At 37.8% G+C, this 21,500-nt stretch overlaps 1 protein-coding gene across 1 annotated transcript in view; it reads right to left on the bottom strand.

Annotated features, from left to right (window-relative positions):
* CORIN (corin, serine peptidase) overlaps positions 1-21,500 on the bottom strand; it is a 171,032-nt gene that overhangs the window by 16,720 nt on the left and 132,812 nt on the right. The window contains exons 14-17 of the mRNA XM_075091557.1: positions 18,530-18,643; positions 15,985-16,095; positions 14,206-14,335; positions 724-846 (exon numbers count right to left, since the gene is read on the bottom strand). Coding sequence (XP_074947658.1) covers positions 724-846; positions 14,206-14,335; positions 15,985-16,095; positions 18,530-18,643 — 478 coding nt within the window. The remainder of the gene's footprint in view (positions 1-723; positions 847-14,205; positions 14,336-15,984; positions 16,096-18,529; positions 18,644-21,500) is intronic.

The raw sequence follows: 21,500 nt of genomic DNA, 5'->3' as shown, positions 1-21,500 counted from the left end.
AGGACTTTTTATGGAAGAAGGATGTTCTGAAATCTCCCAGGCATTTGAAAGAGAACAGGGAAACAATGAATCTGCTTTCTGAAGAATGCAGCTGCAGATGGGGTTTAAGTGGCTCTCCCAGTTTTGTCCTGGATATTTAAGTTCATTGGCTCTTCAGTCTTAAAGTCACACTTTGAATGTCTCAACCATGAGATCGTGGCTTCACATTACCAACCACCTGCTTAGTTGAGTTAATTAAAAGGAATATACCACCATTTGAAACCAGAGAAGCTGCCAAGGAAACCTACTGTAAGTGGATATAGCTTCTGCTGAAGAAGCTGTGGTCACTCCAAATGTATGAATCCAAACTACATGGGCTGCAGAGGATGGCAAGGTGTTGCTGCAGGTTTTGCTGTATCATATTTACTGGACTTTCTTGGTCAGCAGGGATTTAATGAAGCTGTCTGGTCTGGACGATTCAAGGGCATCACCTCAATGTCATTCAAATGCTGTTAGTCTAGCAGAATGGGCCCCTGAGGATTCACAAGGTGGACTCAAAAGAGCCTACAGTTGTAGTAGACACTAAAATCGTTATAGACTGTATCTTAACAACTCACATGAGTACGTGCTGGAATTTATACACAGATGCATTGAAAAAAATAGCTTACCCAAAGGAGTTTGTCATCCTCCATTGATAAGTAATACCCACAGCAGTGAAATAAATCTCATTTACCCGTTACTTACCCATTCACTAGAAGCGCATGTAAAGTGGATGAGTTTTTATTCTTCCAGTCTGAGTGCAGATTCAGCCATTTTTGATGCTGCATTTCCTCATTCTCTAGTACAATTTCTGTTTTGGATGGTCCTCTGAAACAAATGAAATACATCCATAGACCTTCCAGTAGGTTTCTATGTTAAAATTATGAAGGTGAAGAGGCCCTAATGCATCCTGTTTACTCCAAAAATACTCAGCTGAATGTTATGTCAGAGTGACACGTGGCAGAATCATAGGGGAATGAAATCACCCCAATAAGCCAGGCCAGCTAACATCTTAGTGTCACTTATGTTGTATTTTCTAACAAGAACCAGAATCAGAAATCAGAAACAACAAAAGCCTTCTGGTGGCAGTTACTGTAGTGCATACATGGACATACTGTTTCTAGAGTTTCTTGCCTCCAAAAATACAAAAAAATAGATCTTCATATGTAGAAGAGGTAAAAGAAAAAATATTTTCTTACATTCCCATCTTTGGAAATCCATTAAAATTTAACAGTAAAGAGCAGTCTGGGTCTTGTTACCAATACTTGACAGTATCTCTAAGTCCAGGCTGTCTGCTTTGTGAAACAGAACAAATCACGGGTGACGATGTCAAACCTGTCCTTCTGCAGCAAATTAACAGGAATATGAAAATAAGTTAGAATGGTTCACCAGGAGATGTTTTCATATATCCACTTCCTCAGTTTAGTTATTGCCTGATAGACTCAAGGCACTGAAGAAAATGCTGTTTTAGTAAGTCTCAATTGCTAAATGGGAAAAATAATGTATTTTTAAAATGGCTTTACAAGACATGCAACTTCCCAGCACAGAACCATCCATGATTAGCCATCAGTCCCTGCCAATGACAAGGACTTTCAAGGACTGCTCTCCTGAACACTGGTCAAAGGCCAAAGTCTAAATCCTAGTTCATGGAAAAGAGAATGAGAAAAGTTCAGAAAAACTGTGTCCTAAAACTTGCCTCTGAACCCAGTCTCTCATGGCAGCACCTAGTAATGCCAGCCAGGTTATTAGTTTGTTTTTAAGTCTAATTTTCAGTATTAGCTCTATTTCCTTTTAAATATTTACAAAAATGCAGCATCCTTTACCCACTTGATTGCATAAATTTACAAAGATCAAAGAATTCTGTTTTATGGTAAAGCTGTCAGTGCAACCATATGGAAATGTTTTCAACAGGGCTGGCAGAAATAACTAGGCTCTGAGGTCACGGCCCTGGATCCTGCCTGTTACATGACTTATTTTTCAGAACCTTCTCTGGGCATATTAAGCGAATATCATTCCATGATCTACTACCCAGAATGTGCAGGCAGATAGTAACAAGTATTTTTAAAGACTGTTTTTTCCTCATTTAGAGAAAGCTGTTTGCTGCAAAAAAAGAGCTTCCCTCCTCAGTGCCTGCTTATAGCAAACACATGTAACTCTCCTCTCCACCATTTGCTTACTTCCCACTCTTTTTCCCACCAAATACAAATTTTTTTCCATAAGATGACATACTGCCTTATGATCTTCTGTGAACAATTATGTTCACCATTTTATAACTGTGTACAGTGATATTTTATGTAGCTGTAAACAGTGTCTGATCTATAAAATATGTAACTATAAAATGTGCAAAAAGATGCAAATATCATGCCATCTGATGGATACAAATCTATATTATCCCAAATACAAGATTATTTTGCTGAAACCTGCAGTTCTGAATTACAGCTTGTGATGCTATAATCATCATTAAGCTGATATGTACATCTAAACCAGGGCAACAACCTACAAGACACTTACGCCTCTATGAAATTTTAGAATTATTAACACAAGGTATTATATTCAGTAAAAGTAAAATTAGGGCTATGCCTTTTTTCCTTGGTGGTCACAGCTTGATATAATACACTCAAAACCAGTATGCCCTAATTCACGTCTTTAGAATGTCTTCTACAAATATTTATAGAGTGTTCCCCCCTTGATGATGTTTATACAAGGTTTTCTTTCAGCTAAGCAAGGTCCACCGCTTGTCTCCTTTCATCTATTTTAATTAGAAATAGCCAGAATAAACCCAAGACCCTCATTTCTAGCTGAAGAAAGCTGGAGACAATGGTTAGCATTTGTGTAGAGACCAGAGCATTCTAGGACTTGCCAGAGAATGAGAGAATATGAGCTTAAAATGTTAGAGGAGGAGTAAGGACTCAGACTAGTGTGAGCTTCTGGGTCTGAGCCTTTCAGCGTCCAGGGAGGAGCCGCTATGCCAGGAGCATACATTACACCAGGGACTGTAAAGTACTCAGAGAAAAGGAGGGAGGTAGAGAAATGGGGATTCATTTTAGCCAGGCCTGTCCTGTGCTCCAGAAACACAGCCAGCAGCAGGTTCTACACAGCCCCTCTTGGAGCTTTAGCACACAATTTCTCCTGTGGGCACACTCTAAAGAAAAGCAAAGGAGGATCTTTCAATGGACAGAGCCATGTCAACTCATGTGTATAACTTCTTCATAAGAATATTTTGCTTTAGTGAGTTTCTTACAGACTCCAACAAGGCCATAGCTGCTAATTACTTTAAGACATAAATAGACATCTTTGAGTTCGAAATTAGTTCTCTTGCCAATATTTTTTATTTTAGTGGCCACCTGAAGTTGACCTAAATTAATTCAATCTGCACAAAAGTCACGTATGTGGCCATATGTAGTATCTTTCAAGATTTCAGGCAAGCCAAATAACGTTCTTTATGAAACACTTTCAGAAGGCTCTTTCACTTCTTTGCAGTTTTCTTCTCCCCCCACCTCCCCCCTTTGGTTTGCATGTAACAGAACAGCTTTGTTCAGAAACTTAGTGTTGATTTTAGACTAATGCTTTTAATATTTACCTGTATTGCAACAATAAGCAAAATTGAAACTCTATTTGTTGACTGAAACCATATATATCTGGAATACAACATGCAGTTTTGAGGCCCCTCAGTTTAAGAGGACATTCAGAAACTGAAGAGGGTCATACAGATGGCTTTCAAATTTTCTAGTGGCCTGTGGCACTGGCACACAAGGAGGAGTAACTGGACTTATTTACTCTTGTGAAGAGGAAGCTAAGGGACAATTCAACAGCAACCTGCAACTACTTGAAGAGGAGTTAAAAGGGGATGGAATCAAACTTTTCTCAATAGTGCTTCATGGTACATGGTAGAACAAGTGGAAACAGCCTGGAGTTGCAGCTTTAGAAATTCATAGCAGATGAAATACTTCACTAGGAAGGTGGAGCAGCCCTGGAACAGAAAGACTGGAATCTCAACCCATCGACGTTTTCAAGACTTGGCTAAACAGGGCAGTGGTTGAGCTGATCTTGTTTTGGTGATAGTCCTGCTTCAAGTGGGAGATGGACTACATGTCCTCCAGATGTCTGTTACAATGGGGATTTTATGATTCTGTTGCACAGGACAAATACACTCTAGCGGCCAGTACCTATGCTGAAGGGCTTAATCCTAAAAAACACTAACAGTTACTAGAACAGATTTTTCACACATAAGAGCATCTTTTAACATTACAGTACAGTCACTGAAATATCTGCATCACTTATGTAAGTTTGTTAGGGATATCTACAAACATAAGACATTCATATCATGGTAACGATAACACACACCTTTTGAGTGGTGTTCTTTGGCCCACAGCCTCCACCAGGCTTTCAAGATAACTTACAAATCCTACCTGAATCTACATGACTTCCTAACATCTCATGGTGCTATTTGGATGGAACCATTTGAGTACTGAAAATATTGTTTTTAAATCCATGGGTTTCTAAGAATCTCTTACTGAATAAACCACAAAAATTTGACTATATCTCATGTGTCTCATATGAAGTATCTGCAGCAAATCTCTATATCCATAAGAACTATGCTAGAGTTTCTGAGCTCAAACATAACACTCAATGAATACACTTTAGGGTGCCTGTAGTCTCAGTCTATGGACTTCTCCAAGACCATAGCAAAAGTGCCATAGTTAAGTAAATTTACAACAGACACACAACAAACAGCAATGTTGTATGATTTTTTTCTCCCCCTCTACATTTGAAATTATAAAATACCAAGCTTAGTGGTAAAAGACAAGTATGTCTTTCACCTAGATTTTCATTAGGTCCTCTGCACTGTTTTCAAGAATGAAATGGGATTAGGGCCTATGAAAAAAAAAATCCTACCACGAGGTTTTCTTTCACAAAACAGTTAACTATCAGAAAATTCAGCCAAAAGGAATCTTATGAGGCCATCTGATCTATTCCCCTTTACCAAAATAAGATCAACTATATCTAAATTCTCTCTGACAGGTTTTTGTCTGCCCTGTTTGTTAAAAATCTCTAATGATGGAGAATCCTCAGCATTTTCATTCAATATATTCCACGATTTACAGTTAGCATTTTTTTTCTAATGTTTGTTCTAAATCTTCCTACCTGTCATTTAAGCTCATTACTTCTGCCTTATTTCTACCAGAAATGGAGAATAGTTGATTCCTTGCCTCTCTGCAGCAGCCTTTTACATATTTGAGGGCTCTTATACCTCCCTCCCTTTGACTGACCACCCAGAGTTTTCAACCTTTCTTCACAGGCCATGCTTTCTAGCTCTCTGTTCATTCCTGCTGACCTATTCTGACCTCTCCCCACCTAGTCAAAATCTAATACAAGCTGAATACACCAGAGAGACTACACATACACACTCCTAGTCAGTTCATGCCATTTCTCCAGTCTGTCAAAAAAAATTTTGCATTCTATTCTTGTCCTCCAAAATGTTTTCAGGTCCTCCCAGCTTGATGCTGAATGAGAAATTATTAAGCATGCTCTATACTCCCTCACCTGAATGACTCACCCCAACACTGAATATCACCCCAGACACACTGGGATGCGTCTAGCCCTCCACCAATACATACTTATGGTTTGAAAAAGAATCAACTGTCTCATATAGTTTCATCTTTGTCCATAATTCCTTAATTATTTCAACAGCCATTTCAGATAGTTAAAAATATATCACGTCTACTGTTTCTTCCCTATCCACAGCCTTTTCTGCCTTTTCAAGGAATAAATTAAGGGAATCTGGTGTGGTTTGTTATTGATAAATATATTCTGTCTGTCATTAACACCTTATACTTCTGTAATTACTTGTTGATAATTGAAGCTAGGCAACTAGTTTGTAAATCTGTGCATCGTCCTCTTTCTCCCTTTTTAATGAAAGATGGCATATGTAACAGTTTTCAGCCTTAATATCTTCATTGATGATCTGGATGAGGGGATCAAGTGCACCCTCAGTAAGTTTGCAGATGACACCAAGTTGGGTGGGAGTGTTGATCTGCTCAAGGGTAGGAATGCTCTGCAGAGGGACCTGGACAGGCTGGGTCAATGGGCCGGGGCCAATTGTATGATGTTTAACAAGGCCAAGTGCCAGGTCCTGCACTTGGTCACAACAACTCCAGGCAACGCTACAGGCCTGGGGAGGAGTGGCTGGAGAGCTGCCTGGCAGAAAAGGACCTGGAGGTGTTGGTTGACAGCCGCCTGAACATGAGCCGGCAGTGTGCTCAGGCGGCCAAGAAGGCCAGTGGCATCCTGGCTTGTATCAGGAATAGTGTGGCCAGCAGGAGCAGGGCAGTGATCGTCCCCCTGTGCTCAGCACTGGTGAGGCCGCGCCTCAAAAATTGTGTTCCATTTTGGGCCTCTCAGTACAAGAAAACATCGAGTTGCTGGAGCGTGTCCAGAGAAGGGCAACGAAGCTGGAGAAGGGTCTAGCGAGCAAGTCTTATGAGGAGCAGCTGAGGGAACTGGGGTTGTTTAGCCTGGAGAAGAGGAGGCTGAGGGGAGACCTTATCGCTCTCTACAGCTACCTGAAAGGAGGTTGTAGTTAGGTGGGTGTTGGTCTCTTCTCCCAGGTCACTAGTGATAGAACGAGAGGAAACGGCTTCAAGCTGCATCAGGGGAGGTTTAGATTGGATATTGGGAAAAAGTTCATTACTGAAAGAGTGGTCAGGCATTGGAATAGGCTACCCAGGGAAGTGGTGGAGTCACCATCCCTGGAGATATTTAAGAGAGGTGTAGACATGGCACTTCAGGGCATGGTTTAAGAAACACAGTAGGGTTGTGCTGACGGTTGGACTTGATGATCCTAGAAACATTAAGGTTGGAAAAGACCTCTATGATTCTATGATTACATAGCCATTCTCCATAACTTCTCAAAACTACTATTATTGGCTACCATTATTGGCAGCCATAACGGAGAGCTGCCATAGCCGTAAATCTTAAATGCTCTCGGATTAATTTCATTAAAACTAGCTATTTTGAAAAGCAGTGTAAAACCTATTATCTTCTTACTCCAGCCCTAATTCTTAAGTCTTTGCCATCTTAGAAACATAATATGATTTGGTGACATTTCTTTGTGGTTTTGTTTCGGGTTTTTTGTTTGTTTGCTTTGCTTCTTTTGTTTAATATCCCTGGCTTTTCCAATTCTTCCTCAGATACTTATGCTATTGCTCTATACCAGTTCTTTTAAGTTTGAACTACATCTCCACTCTATCTGGAAATCCACTTCCAGTTTCAGGTCACTGTACAGCTTGTGCCTCGGCCAAGTTAGTCTTGCTGCTTCACAGAAAGATGTCTGCTAGATCTAATGAAAATCAAAGGGCACATATAATTCTAACGTATCTAATTTCTTATCTAAGAAGTTTCCTTTAATCTAAGACATTTTCAAAAAAAGTTATTTAATGATTCTACAAAATCAGTCACCCATAAAACCAGAAATGCAAGACATTTTAATATGCAGTAGCACTTATGTCTACCAGAGTGGGAAATTCTAACTTAGATTTTACTAATTTCTCAAATTTCCATTTAAAAATGAGAATATTCCTTTAATACATTTAATTTCAAGCTATGGACGCCTTATGCGTGTTTAAGAGAGGGATTTATAGAATACAAAAAGGAAAAATAAAACCCAGCCTGTCTACTACATTATAAATGTGGTTGCAATGGGGAAGAGTAATGCTTAGGGTAATTTCATTACATAAATTGTACATGGGAAATATTAAAGAAATAGTTTTCAAAGCATTCTAGCCTGCTACCTGCTGATCACTGTGCACAACAGTCTAAGTTTATAGTATAGTTTACAGTGAAACACAAGGAACATTGACTTGCATACTACATCATAATAAAAAAAACAACCTAAAAAAACCAACCCCAAAATAGAAGGCAAGGACTAACTTTAGGTTATGAAGTTAATATTCTGTTCATCATTAAAAGTATCATAATTTGGGATACTTCTGTACAGCAATGGTTTTAATACCTCATTCTCCCTATTTCATTGTGGAAAATTCTCTCAAATATATTAAACTGCAAGTTTAGAATAAAGTATTATCTATAAACTGGATTCCTTCTCCCTTCAAAGTAACAGCAATATTCCTCTGTTCAGCTTCTCTAATTCCATTGTTTTAAGCCTCATGTGACAGCAGCTTGAAAAAGGAAGCTTTGTGTTACACCAGAAGGTAATGAATAATGTCTCTATGGGCACTAATATAAAACAAATTAGGCCTATTTCAGAGCTGGAACAGCATCTGTTTCCTGTCTGTACTTACTTACTGGTTAAGATATTTCTTGGTCTTGAGCAGAATTCTAGAAATCCATGGCTGTGCCACAGAATACGGAGTAAAAGATTAAAACCTTGATTTTAACAGCATTGAAATCAGAGAAATCTGAAATTTTAATGTGAAAACATATGGAGACGTAGAAAATGGAAATTTAAAAGATTCACAGCATTGAGACAAAACTAAAACATGTATGATTAAATAGTTCTCAAATTTTTTGGTGGAAAGTAGGTAATCACTGTGATATTTCCATATTTCAAAATGCCTACAGCCTTATGTCCTAACTGACAGGCTACTCACCCCTATCAAGAATGAGTTAACCTGTAATTATGCTGAAAAAAATTTTACATGCTTGCTTTTTCTCTGTCATTTGAGTCAAAGAATGATTTTGTAGCTAAACATAAAAAAGAATGTTTTGGGCCATCTAAATTTAAAACTTCAAATAGAATATAGAATTTCTTAGCTGGAAGTCCTAATTCAACTCCAAATTAAATATAAAGTACTTAATTTAACGTTAATTAGCTTTTAATTTTAAAAAGATGAGAGACATTTCAGAGAAAAATATTGTTTTTAAATAATATTTTAAGTGTTTCATTTTAAAAAGTTGAAATAAAATAACTTGACTTTTCAACCTTTTTTCCCCCCGCTGAAACTGTTCACTGAATTTGAACAAAATTTGCTGGGTTTTTTGTTCAACATTGTCCATTACAGATTTATTATTCACTAAGAAATGCTCCCATAGGTCTACTGGTAATAACACATTACCCAGAAAAAACACTTCAACTTGCAGATTCTAGAATGACTTTTCAGAACTGACAGATTTAATATCTGTTTAGTGTTACACTGAGTAAATTTGATTTGGAAACTCCTAGGGAAAAAAACGGGTTTTATAATGCCATTTGAAAAAGCTGTGACATAAAGTAGTTTGAGAAAGGATTTGTGATCCATCATTAGAATAAGAACATTTCTTTGGTTGGCAGTATTCATGTATCTTTCCATTTCTTTCAGTCAGTCACAGAATGGCTGAGGTTGGAAGGGGCCTCTGGAGGTCATCTGGTCCAACCTGTCTTGGTCAAGCAGGGCCACCTACAGCCAGTTGCCCAGTGCACATTCAGACACCTCCACTGTTGTAGGAGATATTAAACCACTAATAACAATTATCTTTTTACTTAAAGAAAGAGAACTATCCAATCATGGAGCTAAAAAGTGCCACGTTTTGTATGAGATAAATGAACATATGCCTAATGACTATTTGAAGCAATTGTCACAATTTGCAAGGAACTATTAGGTTGAAATTTCTTTGAAAAAAGCCCTATCCAAATAATTATATTTTAAACCACATATATGCATGAAAGACGAGACATAATCTATCAGATTTAATCTAATACAACTCTAATACACTGATTAAAGCCTACATATTTTAACATTGTTTTATGGTTGCTCAAAAATTACTAAACCAGTCTTCTACATCTACCACAGCTTCTAATGTTATTTTCAGTAAATTTTATTTCATAGAGTTATTTGCTGCTGTTCTTAAATAAATAAATGTAATCTGAAGATTCACTATTTTGCTAAATCCTCTAAAGATTTAATGGAACACAGTGAAGCCATGAAGAATGTGAATATATTCAAGGTAGGTCAAGAGTATCTTACATCCTGTTGAGTGGGTCTAGAAATCCAGATTGAATTAATGAGTTCATATAGTTCATCTTTGGCATGGAATTTTATTTACTAAATGTCATCTTTATGCTTGGAGAAAATAAAGTAGGTTAAATTCAGAAGTTCAAATTTCTAATGTGGGTAGGACAGATGTGTTCCATTTTTTTTTTTCTGTGATATTTTTAAGCAAATAGACATTAAGATAAACTTCCATTATTTCTGTTGTAGAAATAATTAGAAAGTCATTAGAAAGCATAATAATTCATGTGAGAACAAAAGGTTATTGGTCCAACAGCTTGACTGCTTAGTTGGCAAATATTATTTGAAGAACTTCGTACCAAAGAGAGAGAGTGAGAAAGTATTAGGAAAGACAAAAGGCCAGGCAGCAACAAGAGAGTGGTCTTTCCCTTCCACAAATACACACACAGTAGATGCTATGGCAGAGGGAAGCAGGAAAAGGAGCTACCTGTTTCAGTGGTGCAGCCTCCAAGAAGGGGAGCAGCAGCAGCAGGATGAGGTAGCAGAGCTTACTGTAGATTTTTGTAAACAAGTAACTTGGTAAACAGGTGCAATTCTATGCCGATACTGCCAGACCAGAGCAAGCCGATCTGCTAAAATTCCCCTGTACTCTGCTGGGTACAAGCTGCTGAATTTTATCATTATTACATTTGTTACCCTAGTGCAGGAAAGAAAGACAAACTATTCCACTACAATGCCACAGAGTAAAAGAACAACTCCACTAACTTCTGGTTTTGCCAAATTTCAGATCTTAGCAGACTATGGTTTTATGATCATCATTTTATGGTCATCAACAAAAACGTGGACTTCACAGTGTATGAAAATGGTTTTCTTCAACTAAACACCAAGACAAATCTACCGTCTTATAATATGCTGAACCCGCACAGTACGCCCATCTTCAGCAGCATAGCCTCTGCAGCACACACCAGGATATAGCTAATCCTTGATCTGAGACACTGAGACATTGCTGTTCCATTCTCTACCTGTGTTAGCAGGAAACCTAATTGCCAGAGACATGCTTTACTGTATGTAAATTTGGGACTCAGTCAGAGGTCTCTGAACAAAATAATCTATCCTGAGATGAACAGGCAGTCATACCAGGTGATCTGATAGTCCCATATGGCTGTAAACTATGAGATGTAAGACTCAAACAAACAGTTTCCATTAGGGTCTTAGCATTATAAACAAAAGTTTACTTCATGTCTAAATCTTTTTGCACTAGAGGAAGACAGCAGAACTGCTAAGAACACACACTGTATAATGTGAGCAGCCGCCACCATTAGTCCAAAGCCTTTCAGACAATGCTTGGAACTTGCACAGTTTCTGTGATGTTGCATCAGACGTCACACAACACATTGCATGTTGTTGTGCTGTGAAAAACGGGATAAACACATCACCTGTGGAATTACAATTGGCCAACAGCTAGGAAAATAGCTTGAATTTTGTGCAACAGGCAGAACAGAATTACCTTTGATGTTGCTTCAGATACAATGCTTATACCTCCCAAACAGACAGACTGATATTCTGTAAAATGTTACCACTATCAGCTAAATTAACCTGACTTTAACCACTGTCATTTACTTCTTTTCCTTTTTTTTTTTTTCAGATTATTTTAGGCTGAAGAATCAAAAATATGTACAAGCTGTTAGAAAGGCATTGCTTTCGTATTTTAAGCCTTACCAATTTATATAGCAACTGGGAGTTGTTATTTGGGAAAGCACCAGACGCAGTTATGAAGAACAGTTTGCAGAGCTTTATGGAAAATAAAAATACCATATCCTACCATTCATTGTAATTCCTGGCCTAAGATATTGAGAAGTCTCAACTTTAATATATCATGTGCACAATTTTTCTTCAAGAATAAACAAGAGAACTTTTAAGTCAAAATCAAGTATCATCATAAGTCATTATTAAAGAAATATGCACAGCCACAGAACTGAGGGTTTCTGCAGTGTGCTATAATATGGACAGAATTTCTACAGTCACAGCTTTAATTTTCTGAATGAGTAAAATGAAGTATTTCCCATTGGGAATACCTGAAGAAAAGCATGCTTAAAATATGCTATATTTATTTTTTAAAAAAGGGGACGGGGGATGATAAAAAGGAAATTTTTTCATCATTATTTGAGCTTTATGCAACATACAGTCTAATTTACCTGTACCCTCAACGGTGAATGGAAATAGCTTATTAAATACACCGATGTTATCAATCTCACATTCAGACTTCCTCGTTATTGTAAGTCAAATAAATGTTGTACGCAGGACATAATGGCTAATAGATGAAGTTTATGGCTTTAGGTCAGATTTCACAGTGACATGAAACTCCAGCTTATCATTCAGTCTTCCACCTCACCATACAGAAAATATTAACCTCTGTGACATTTTCACTGAACCCCTATGCAATGGGAACAAAATAATTAAATAATTATATTACATCATATTACTCCTTTTTGAAATTAGTTCTGGTGAATGCATTATAATCTTTGTTTTTCTTACAGATCTTCTGCAAACCTAATGTACTGTATTTTTAGCAGTGCTGCTTCATAAAAACTTGGAGAATAGCTAAGAAAATAAAGCATCAGGTGATTGACAAAATCAGGTATTGAGAAAGGAAAGACAAACACTACTTTGGTTTTCTGAAGTACTGCCAGGAAGAATTAGAAATTACTATTAGAGTCAGACTGAAGTTGTAGACTTCAGAGTTGAACTGGAATTTCCCACTGCCCTTCAGCAGGAACAGACAAAACAGTCTGGGAACAGATACAATCACCTGCCACTATGAAAAAGAATCTGTAGAAAAATTGATTTGTAGAATATCTTCCCCTGTTAGAAAATGGATTTGTGAGATTTAAGAATTCTTTGTGTCTCAAACGTATTTCTTAAAAGTGGTAGGATTGATAACATCTGTTAGCAAGCCTCAGTGAGGAAGCAGGAAGGTATGTTTCTATTCATGCTAATTTCAGCCTAGGCACATCTCTGAAAAAAGGAAGGAATGACAGGCCCTGTGATAATTTAATACCTTTTTCATTTTCCTAGCAGAAAACATCATAGGAAAGTTAAGCAAATTTTATGTTAGGACTATGAGAATTAAATATTAGGAAGAAAAACATTCTTAATATTGAGATCATCAGTTTATTCTTAGACCAAAAAATCGTAAAAGCAATAACTATTTTTGAAGGTATCAAAGGAGTTTAAGCTTATTAGGATGTTATATAGTTAAAGCATAAAGACAACATCAGTATTATTTAGATATACTAAACTAGCTAGAGGAGTACAGAATTGTGTGTTAGAATGGCAGGCAGTCCATTCAGTACAGGTGGCCTTGGATTCAGGGCATCTGCTAGAACTGGTGTCAAGCATCCATCCTGTGCAAGGCCATACAGAGTAAGTTAAGTGCAGACACTGTAACCCAGGGTCTTTATCCTCCTCTGTTTTTTGAGAAAGATACAAAGAACAAGATCGCATGTCAGTGTATGTAGTGGTACAAGGCACACAGAAAAGACACTTCTTAATCCAGTTTGGGGATCAGACACTGACAAGAGAGATCCTTCTATACCACCAGGCTCATCTTTTCTGAGTAGACGACAGCTTTGGATATCAGAATATATGAACTTGATTTTTATCCAACAGTTATACTTTGCATCAATTATTCCATAAAGCAGCTATTACTTCAGTGTATGTGCAATAAGAAAGATGCATAGAGGCTATTCTTCTTCCTGAGTTTCACACAGAAATCTCTGTTTTAATGACTCATTTTTCAGAGGTACACAAGTTAAATATATCCGGTTGCCTAGCTCCCAGTACTTATTGCAGAATACAAACGAATGCAGAGAAATTTTTCTGTGTTTCCTAAGACAAGTCTGTTTTAATTCGTTAGGAAGACACAGAATGTCACACTGCCAAACAATCCTGAGCCTCAGCAGTAACTGCAAGTTCAAATATTGAGGCTTGGAAAGCCATTATTACCTTTTTAACACACTCTTTTAATAACAATCAGGTAATGTTTATAAAGTAGTGAAAGTGCCTAGATTTTAGTGAGCCTTTGTTCCAGTCATTGTTCACAAAATTTCATTGCCTCTTTTCTCTGTGAAGCATTTCCACGCTAGGTCTAACATCACAGTGATCAATGATCGTTCACATCTAACTCTAGCACTCCAATTGTCCTAAGAAATTCATCAATGCTACAAACTACTGACCTTACCCTAAACCCATTTGATTGCAGGCCAGTTGGCTTAAGTTTTCTTGCCACTCATCAGCACAAACATGGTTATCAGCAGCTGACCTGTGAATGGTCAGGAACATCAAGGAACTCATGTTTTTAGACAGGGTAACTGCAAAGGAAAAGAACAACAACAACATTATTATTTCACGTGGTTAGTTTTACTGAAAACACACAGATACATTCAGAAGAGTTTTCCAAGATGCTGCCACTTTTGCTGATTTTATATGCCCAACAGGTATGTAATTTAAAAGCCAGGTAACCATGGCTATCAGAACCTTGCTAACATTGAACAACATGAGACACTAAACAACAAAGGCATCTTGAGTATTTGAATAAGCCAGAATACTCGACTCACCAGCACAGGTTCACATGGGTTTCTGAAAGCCTTAATCTTGTTAAATGATGTTTTACCCCACAAATAGTCCAACTGAAATCACTAAAGTAATTTGTGGGATGAATGTTGAGTGACATAAGAGCGATACCATCATTTGACTCTCAGTAATATGCACTGTTCCTGTCATAACAATATGTGGGTGTAATTGAAGAAAGAAAAAACAACTATTGTTTACCAGAAACATCATTGCTTGTCTCTTAATCCATGTATAAAAATGTGTGAACTGCATTTATCACACACAAAAAGCTCCTCAAAATGGCCCAAAAGGGAAATTTACATCCCTTCCTTTCTAAGATCCCTTAAAAGATGTTGGGCTGTGTGCATTTCTTCCCCAAACACATGCTGGTTTTAGTTAAACTGTTCCTCTGACTTTTGCTTTGACAGTACTAATCTTAACATAGCCAGTCATTACGCATCTTTCTTATATGGCAAAGGGGCTTTTGCTTCTCTCCCCATGAGAAAGGTATGTATTAATCCTAGATTACTCCTTTTCAGACATGCAGTCTAGAACAGTCCTCCTCTGTTGCATAGATTTTATTGAATGTTGTTTATTAGTGTTCATATAATGTTAAAAGTTTTAAAATATTTATACAATCTACTTCAGTATGAATACAAAATATTTGCTTCTGTAAGCCATGGTACACCTTTCTTCTGTATTTAAAATTACATACAAAACATCTCAAAACTTAGTAATATGAACGACTGTCATGTACAGAAATACATGTTAACTCAGTGAAATCTCAGAGGACATACTACCACTTTCCAACCTGCTTCTTTTCAGTACAATTTTTTTTAAAACCACCTTTATTTTTATTTAAAGAATAATACTTGGAGAGTTCTAATTTAAAAACATGTAACAGCACGAGGCCTAATCTGAATATAGATATCAACAGCAGGTTACTTCATTCTGTATGTCTTTAGCCAGTGCAAAGGGGACCTAGTAGGACTATCTTCTTAGAAGCTCTGAACCTGCACCATTGCAGTCAGTGGGAATTTCACACTGATTTTCACAAGTACAGAATCAGGGCTTAGAAGTTTTGCCCAAATGAATTCTACATCTGAACATCTTCCTACTCTCTCTTCTTTCCACAACACTTCCCATATTTTACACACCATGTACACATTTTAGAAGTTCCCTGCCACATCACTTTTCTTATCTCTTTGCTTGTGACACTTCATACTGAGCCCTTCCTTTCTCTTTTGCCCACTGTCTTGTGTGCTTGCCCAACCTCAATCCCATCTCCCTCTGGTAATAAAGGGAGCATCTCTCCACCACTGCAATTGTATTCTAAATCAAATCACCAGCGATTACTACCATCACCAAACATCACTTCCAGGCAGAGTGCACCACGGCGGAAACTTACCACAGTCCCATTCATCTGAGCTGTCACTGCAGTCTGCTTGCCCATCACACCACAGCTCACGTGGCACACATTCATGGTTGGCACATTCAAGTTCACTCTCTTCACAAAATGCTGCAAGGACAAAACCATGTTTCACTCTGAGAAAGAAATTCTCAATGTGAAGTTCATATTGAGACTGAAAAAATGAGGAGGAGGGCGAAGGTAGACACAGATCAGACTTATGGAGCAAGAGAGACAGATTTGCAACAAAACTCAGGATTGACATCACTGAGGCAGCCACATAGTTGCAGAGGGCGTCGCAACTCAAAGGGAAGGAAGGGTGTCTGGAAATGGCACGACCTGTGATTACTTAGTAGTATCATTTGTGGTCTTGTCACATGAAACCTGTCTAAGCCTCTCACAAGCTTTAAGTGAATATATTGTGTTCCATGCTTTTTAGAAGACTGCTCCAAACCTGTGTATTTCTTTATGTTCTTTGAAAAGAATATTTTACTGTAATACATACCTATTTCCATTCATCCACAGCAATTCTATGTTCACTTTTGGATCCTCCTTTGCTATTTAAAATCATGGAATTATTTTAATTTCCACTTTAGAGATGGGGAACTGGTGTACAGATAGACATGCTCCAGTTCACAGGTGGTTGCCAGCTGGAAGCATTAAATAGGGATATTCTGAATCTCTGTCCCGTGCAGGAACCACAAGAGCTTCCATTTGCAAGTGACTTTTAACTTTCTGCCAACCATAACAAACCCCCTCCCAAAAGGCAGGTGTGTAGTGTTACAGTACCCTCCTCACTAACACACTTGTCTTCCAGCTTCTACAAACCCCATCATTAGGTCATTTTGAGAGCTGGGGGAGGGCAGAGAGGGAGAGAATGAGTGGAAGGAAGGTGCATTCAGTTGTGTCTATGTCTGGCTGTTGTATAGCATCTATTCTGCCACACAAACCAAGCATGTATTTGCAACACTGGTGCCAAAAATGTACTCCACAGTGAAAACCACACAGACAGAGCAGGCAGTGCTACCTACTCTGACCTTTCTGGCTCTGGAATAAAGCATGCAAAACTAGAAAAAGCTCCCTAACTCTGCCTTCCAGAGAGAACATATTTCAAAAGCTAGAAGCCCTAAGCTAGAGAAACTTTGCTGCCATTGCGGAATATTCAAGCCCTGAACAAAAGCAGAAAGGAAATATTGGCTGATAATTATAGACTAGCTTAACCTAAGCCCTCGGAGAATCTTTTCTTTGCCATGATCTTAATGTGTGATCATTAGCAAATCACTTCAATACCACCTTCCTTTTTTTAGATCAGAGCACACAGAGTGCTTGGAAGTCAAATGATATAATCTTCACAACGAAAGACAGATTAAGAAACATTCTGTGAGCTGCCTCTTCCCCAAAAGGAACAAAGTTAGATCTAGTGATATATGCAGGCTGTCAATCATTTTGGCAAATGTATTCATATGTTCCACCTAGCACATAAAATGTGCCTACCATCCTGTCCCTCCAACAGAAGTTCAGAGACTCAGGAGCAACATTTTTGAAATTGTAAAATTATATCCTACAGTCCCAGAAAAAATGCTGAAATACCAGGATTGCCCAGAGTGTTAAAATTTCAGCTTTCAAACAAGTTTACCAAGCGTCTCTTCTTTCTTGTGGTGGCTGAGTGTCACCCAGTACGTCTTTTCTAGTTCCTTGTCTTGGGGACACGCCCTAACACCAGGTTTTCTCAAGAGAAAAGAGTTTAGAGTACCACTAATATGTTAATGAAAGTGAAACTAACATTTCACAGCACCCACTCCCAGCTTCCCATGCAGCGTGGGAGCCTGCAAACCTGCTGCCATTCGCAGGTCTTCCACTTATTCCCATCCCACTAGTCAGCTGCACAGTGGAAACGGAACACAGGGCAGCTCCTGCAGGGGACTAGGGGGACCCTGCCCACTGTCAGCACTTTGAGCCAACTCACACTGTGCACATGGACAGTATGCCTATACCACCAGTGTACCATACTAAGTTTTGTATCTCTGATACTTATCACAGTCTGGATTGTAGAAGCCTGTGAAGCCAAGTGGGGAGACAGAATCTAAGAAATGTCAAGCAGAAGAGAAATCAAATAAAGCAGGGACGCACATGAACTTTACTGAAGAATAGATCGGAAGGAAAATCAAGTGGCAATCAAAAAGAGAGCAGTGAGTATCTACACCTATATCGAACAAAGTTAAAAAATTTTGAGAAATGGAGTCAAGAAGCTACAAGGAATAAAGAAAAGAAGCACGAAGACACAAGAAGGAGGAGGGAGAGAGAGAAAAAGAGAGAGCACCAGAGTGACCAAGGAGAGAGGAAGGATCCAAGGATGTGAACAACAGAGGACACAAGACGAGGAAAGAGATGAATTGGTGCCATAGCAAAATTGAAAAAAAAACTGAGGGAAAGACTAAGCCTTTCTGCCTGTAGAAAACCTTTTTACTTTCATATATTTTGCACCCCAAGATCCCAAAAATGTGATCAGCCCTTTGTGGGACTAACAAACTGCATAAGCCCTTACAGCAGTTCTTTTCGTCCATCATGTCAGGGCAGTCTGGGAAACCATCACAGATCATAGTGTGTTTGATGCACAGCTTCTTCAAAGGACACTCCCAAAGACCCCTTTCTCTGCAACCTGGAGGCAGAGAAGCACAGTTTTGAAACATTTGCATGCAATATCAAATCAACTGTTTTCTTCTTCCTTAATAATTCTGAAACACCCAAAATATTTTCACTTGCAATATAAATTTTAAAAGGTACCAAGAATAGTTACTAACAAAGAAATGGAAATACAATTGTCACAGTTCACACTTGATAAATGGGTATAAAATATCTAACATTTCATAATACTTCAGTACTTTTTAAATAGTAATGAGAAATACTTAATTCTTTCTGGCAGGGCTGATACAGAATCTAATGCAGATCACAATGAAATGTAGAGAGATGCTGTAAGCATTGACCACAAACAATTTTTGTGGTTCCATAATCTGACACCAAACCAGTTTGAAAAGATTAGAAAGACCCAATGGCTGTGTGAATCTTCAAGAGGGTTCATTATTATGCAGGGAGCACGCTGCATTATTGTCTTTTCAAAGTCCTGCTAACCAGCCTCTCTGGTTTCAAGGGCAATACTTATAAAACTGTGTCAAAGTGCTTTGATAGTAAAATTCTTGTTAGTCAGCTGGAGGAAATTAAGAATGGCCCAAGGTCCATTTTAGAAAAGTGTTTTCTCTTGTTTTATTTCACTATTAATTTCCATCAACTAATAAAGCACCTCACTGTGATGCCAGTTTAAATACTTCGACATACTGATGTCCTGTTCTGTTTTTATAGGAAGCCATACAAAAATAATGTGTTTTCCTGACAGAAACAGATGATTTGATGGCCTTGTTTGGCCTGTTCTATAGATGATAATACTAGTTTTCATTTCAATCCAAGTTCAAATTCAGGTGACAGCCCTGATGTCCCCACAGGCAAACAGTTGAGGTATAAGCTCACAAACTGCATTTGAAGCGGCACCTCTGTTTGCCCGGACCTGGAACTACGCCAGCGTATCAGCAGTAAGTTACTAAGCAGATACATTGTTTCCAAGAAGTGTTATTTCACAAGCAATTATTTTACGAACATGAAACAGAGAATCACTACTAGCTCTTATGATTACTGGAAAAATCTCACATTTTAACTGTAACTGGATGTATGGAGTGCTTGATTTTGTTTAGATTGAAAAAGCCATGTAAATAAATGTTACAGCATGGAGAAATAAATAGCTTTTAACCTGTGAAACTATTTCCAGATGACCAAAGAACTTTCTTGGGTATCACCATTTCTTCTTCTTGATAATATTTGTGATAACTATTAATGAAAAATTAATTGAAACCAAACAAAACCTTTACTCTAATAAAGAACAAAGAATGTCAGTCATGTTAGCAACTTGATATGAAAATGAAATAAAAAAGATTAAAAATATATAATGTATGAACCTTGCAATTTTTAGTGCGTTTACAATTAATTAAATTCATGTTTGCTTTTCCCCTTCACCACACACTATAGTGTTACACTGTGAAGTGTTCCATGACTCTCCAAAATTTATCTTTGAGTACAATATAGGCAAATATAGAGACAATTCCCCAAGAAAAATTCACTACTTACTGAATTTAGTGTTCAAATATACTGCTTTGTCAGTAGAAGCCATCTAACATTTTGTGTATTTATATTTCTTCTCTAAACATTTTTGTGACATACATTTTCAATTTCCAGACAATGAAATGGAAGTGAAAATGGAGGTTGGAAAATTTGTCCATATTTACATTATCCCCATCTCAAACATATGTTTTGGCAAGAGATAGGGATTCACAAATACGAAGCAAGTTACCATTTGTTAATCACACGTATATTCCCCATGCAACTATTATTAAGTCATTAACATTAAGACTTCCTCATTTTTCTCTCATCTAAAATACTACAGTCAGAACTTGGATTGCAGAAAATAGTGAAGGACAATACTGGGTTTGAATATTATGTCTTCAATTTCTTTAGTACTCTTCCGGGACCCTCTTCTGCTCTCTGCCAGAGGCATTGTTCAGCAGCCAGTAAATTAATATGATCAATTACAATCAAGCGTATTTAATACTACAAACTTCCTCACATGCTACTGAAATGCACTCAGAACTGTCACATTCAGAAATATGTGCCAAATTTTCTCCATAAATCTTGGTTTAAATGGCACTTAAAGTCTTAGGATTTCACTACAATTGGATGGGTGGGATTTCCTCTCACAACAATCACATGAAAGTATGACACGGATTCCTAACAGGAGGCGGCAGTGGGTGCTGAATACAGCTCTACTCTGCATGGGCAGAATATACCTTAGTCCCTTTGGGCTGTTCTACCTTACATTTTTGGCCAGAGTAGCCTGAGCATCCAAAAGCTGTAGCTAGTCTTTTCCAGCCTCATCCTCCCTGCACTGTGAAGTTGTTCCATGCCTGTTATTTAAGCATTTCAAATACAAGGTTTGTAATTTAAATGCTGTTATTTAATGGTATAAAATCATTTCAAAGGATAAATCTAATAAAATGTGAGCTAGCCATTTACACAGGGAAAGATCATCAAGTTTTGATTTTGTCCTGCACACGTGGAATATGAATGAGTCAGACAGTTACTTCTGCAGCTCTACAAGGACTTTTTGTTTTTCAGTAACAGTATTACCCATGGTCAATGTAATGTCACTCTGACAGCAGTAATTTCCTAGCAGATACAGTCTTCCATATTTATAGAAACTGATAAGAATTCTGCTGATTGCTAGTGACATTCTGTCTAGACTATGGAGACAGAGTGAAATCCACTCGAGAAATGAATGTTGTGTATTAGAGCAATATTTCATATGTTAACGTCTAGGAGAATGAAATTATCCTAAAAGACACATTGCAATTAGTGTTGTAAGGAGTTAAGGAACAGGTGGCAACAAAGAATATTTGGCATGGAGGACAACTGAG

The sequence above is a fragment of the Phalacrocorax aristotelis genome, chromosome 4 (assembly GCF_949628215.1).
Source record: "Phalacrocorax aristotelis chromosome 4, bGulAri2.1, whole genome shotgun sequence".
Classification (NCBI taxonomy): domain Eukaryota; kingdom Metazoa; phylum Chordata; class Aves; order Suliformes; family Phalacrocoracidae; genus Phalacrocorax; species Phalacrocorax aristotelis.
The sequence above is the reverse complement of the archived record's forward strand: the minus strand, read 5'-3'. Positions and strand labels throughout refer to the sequence as shown.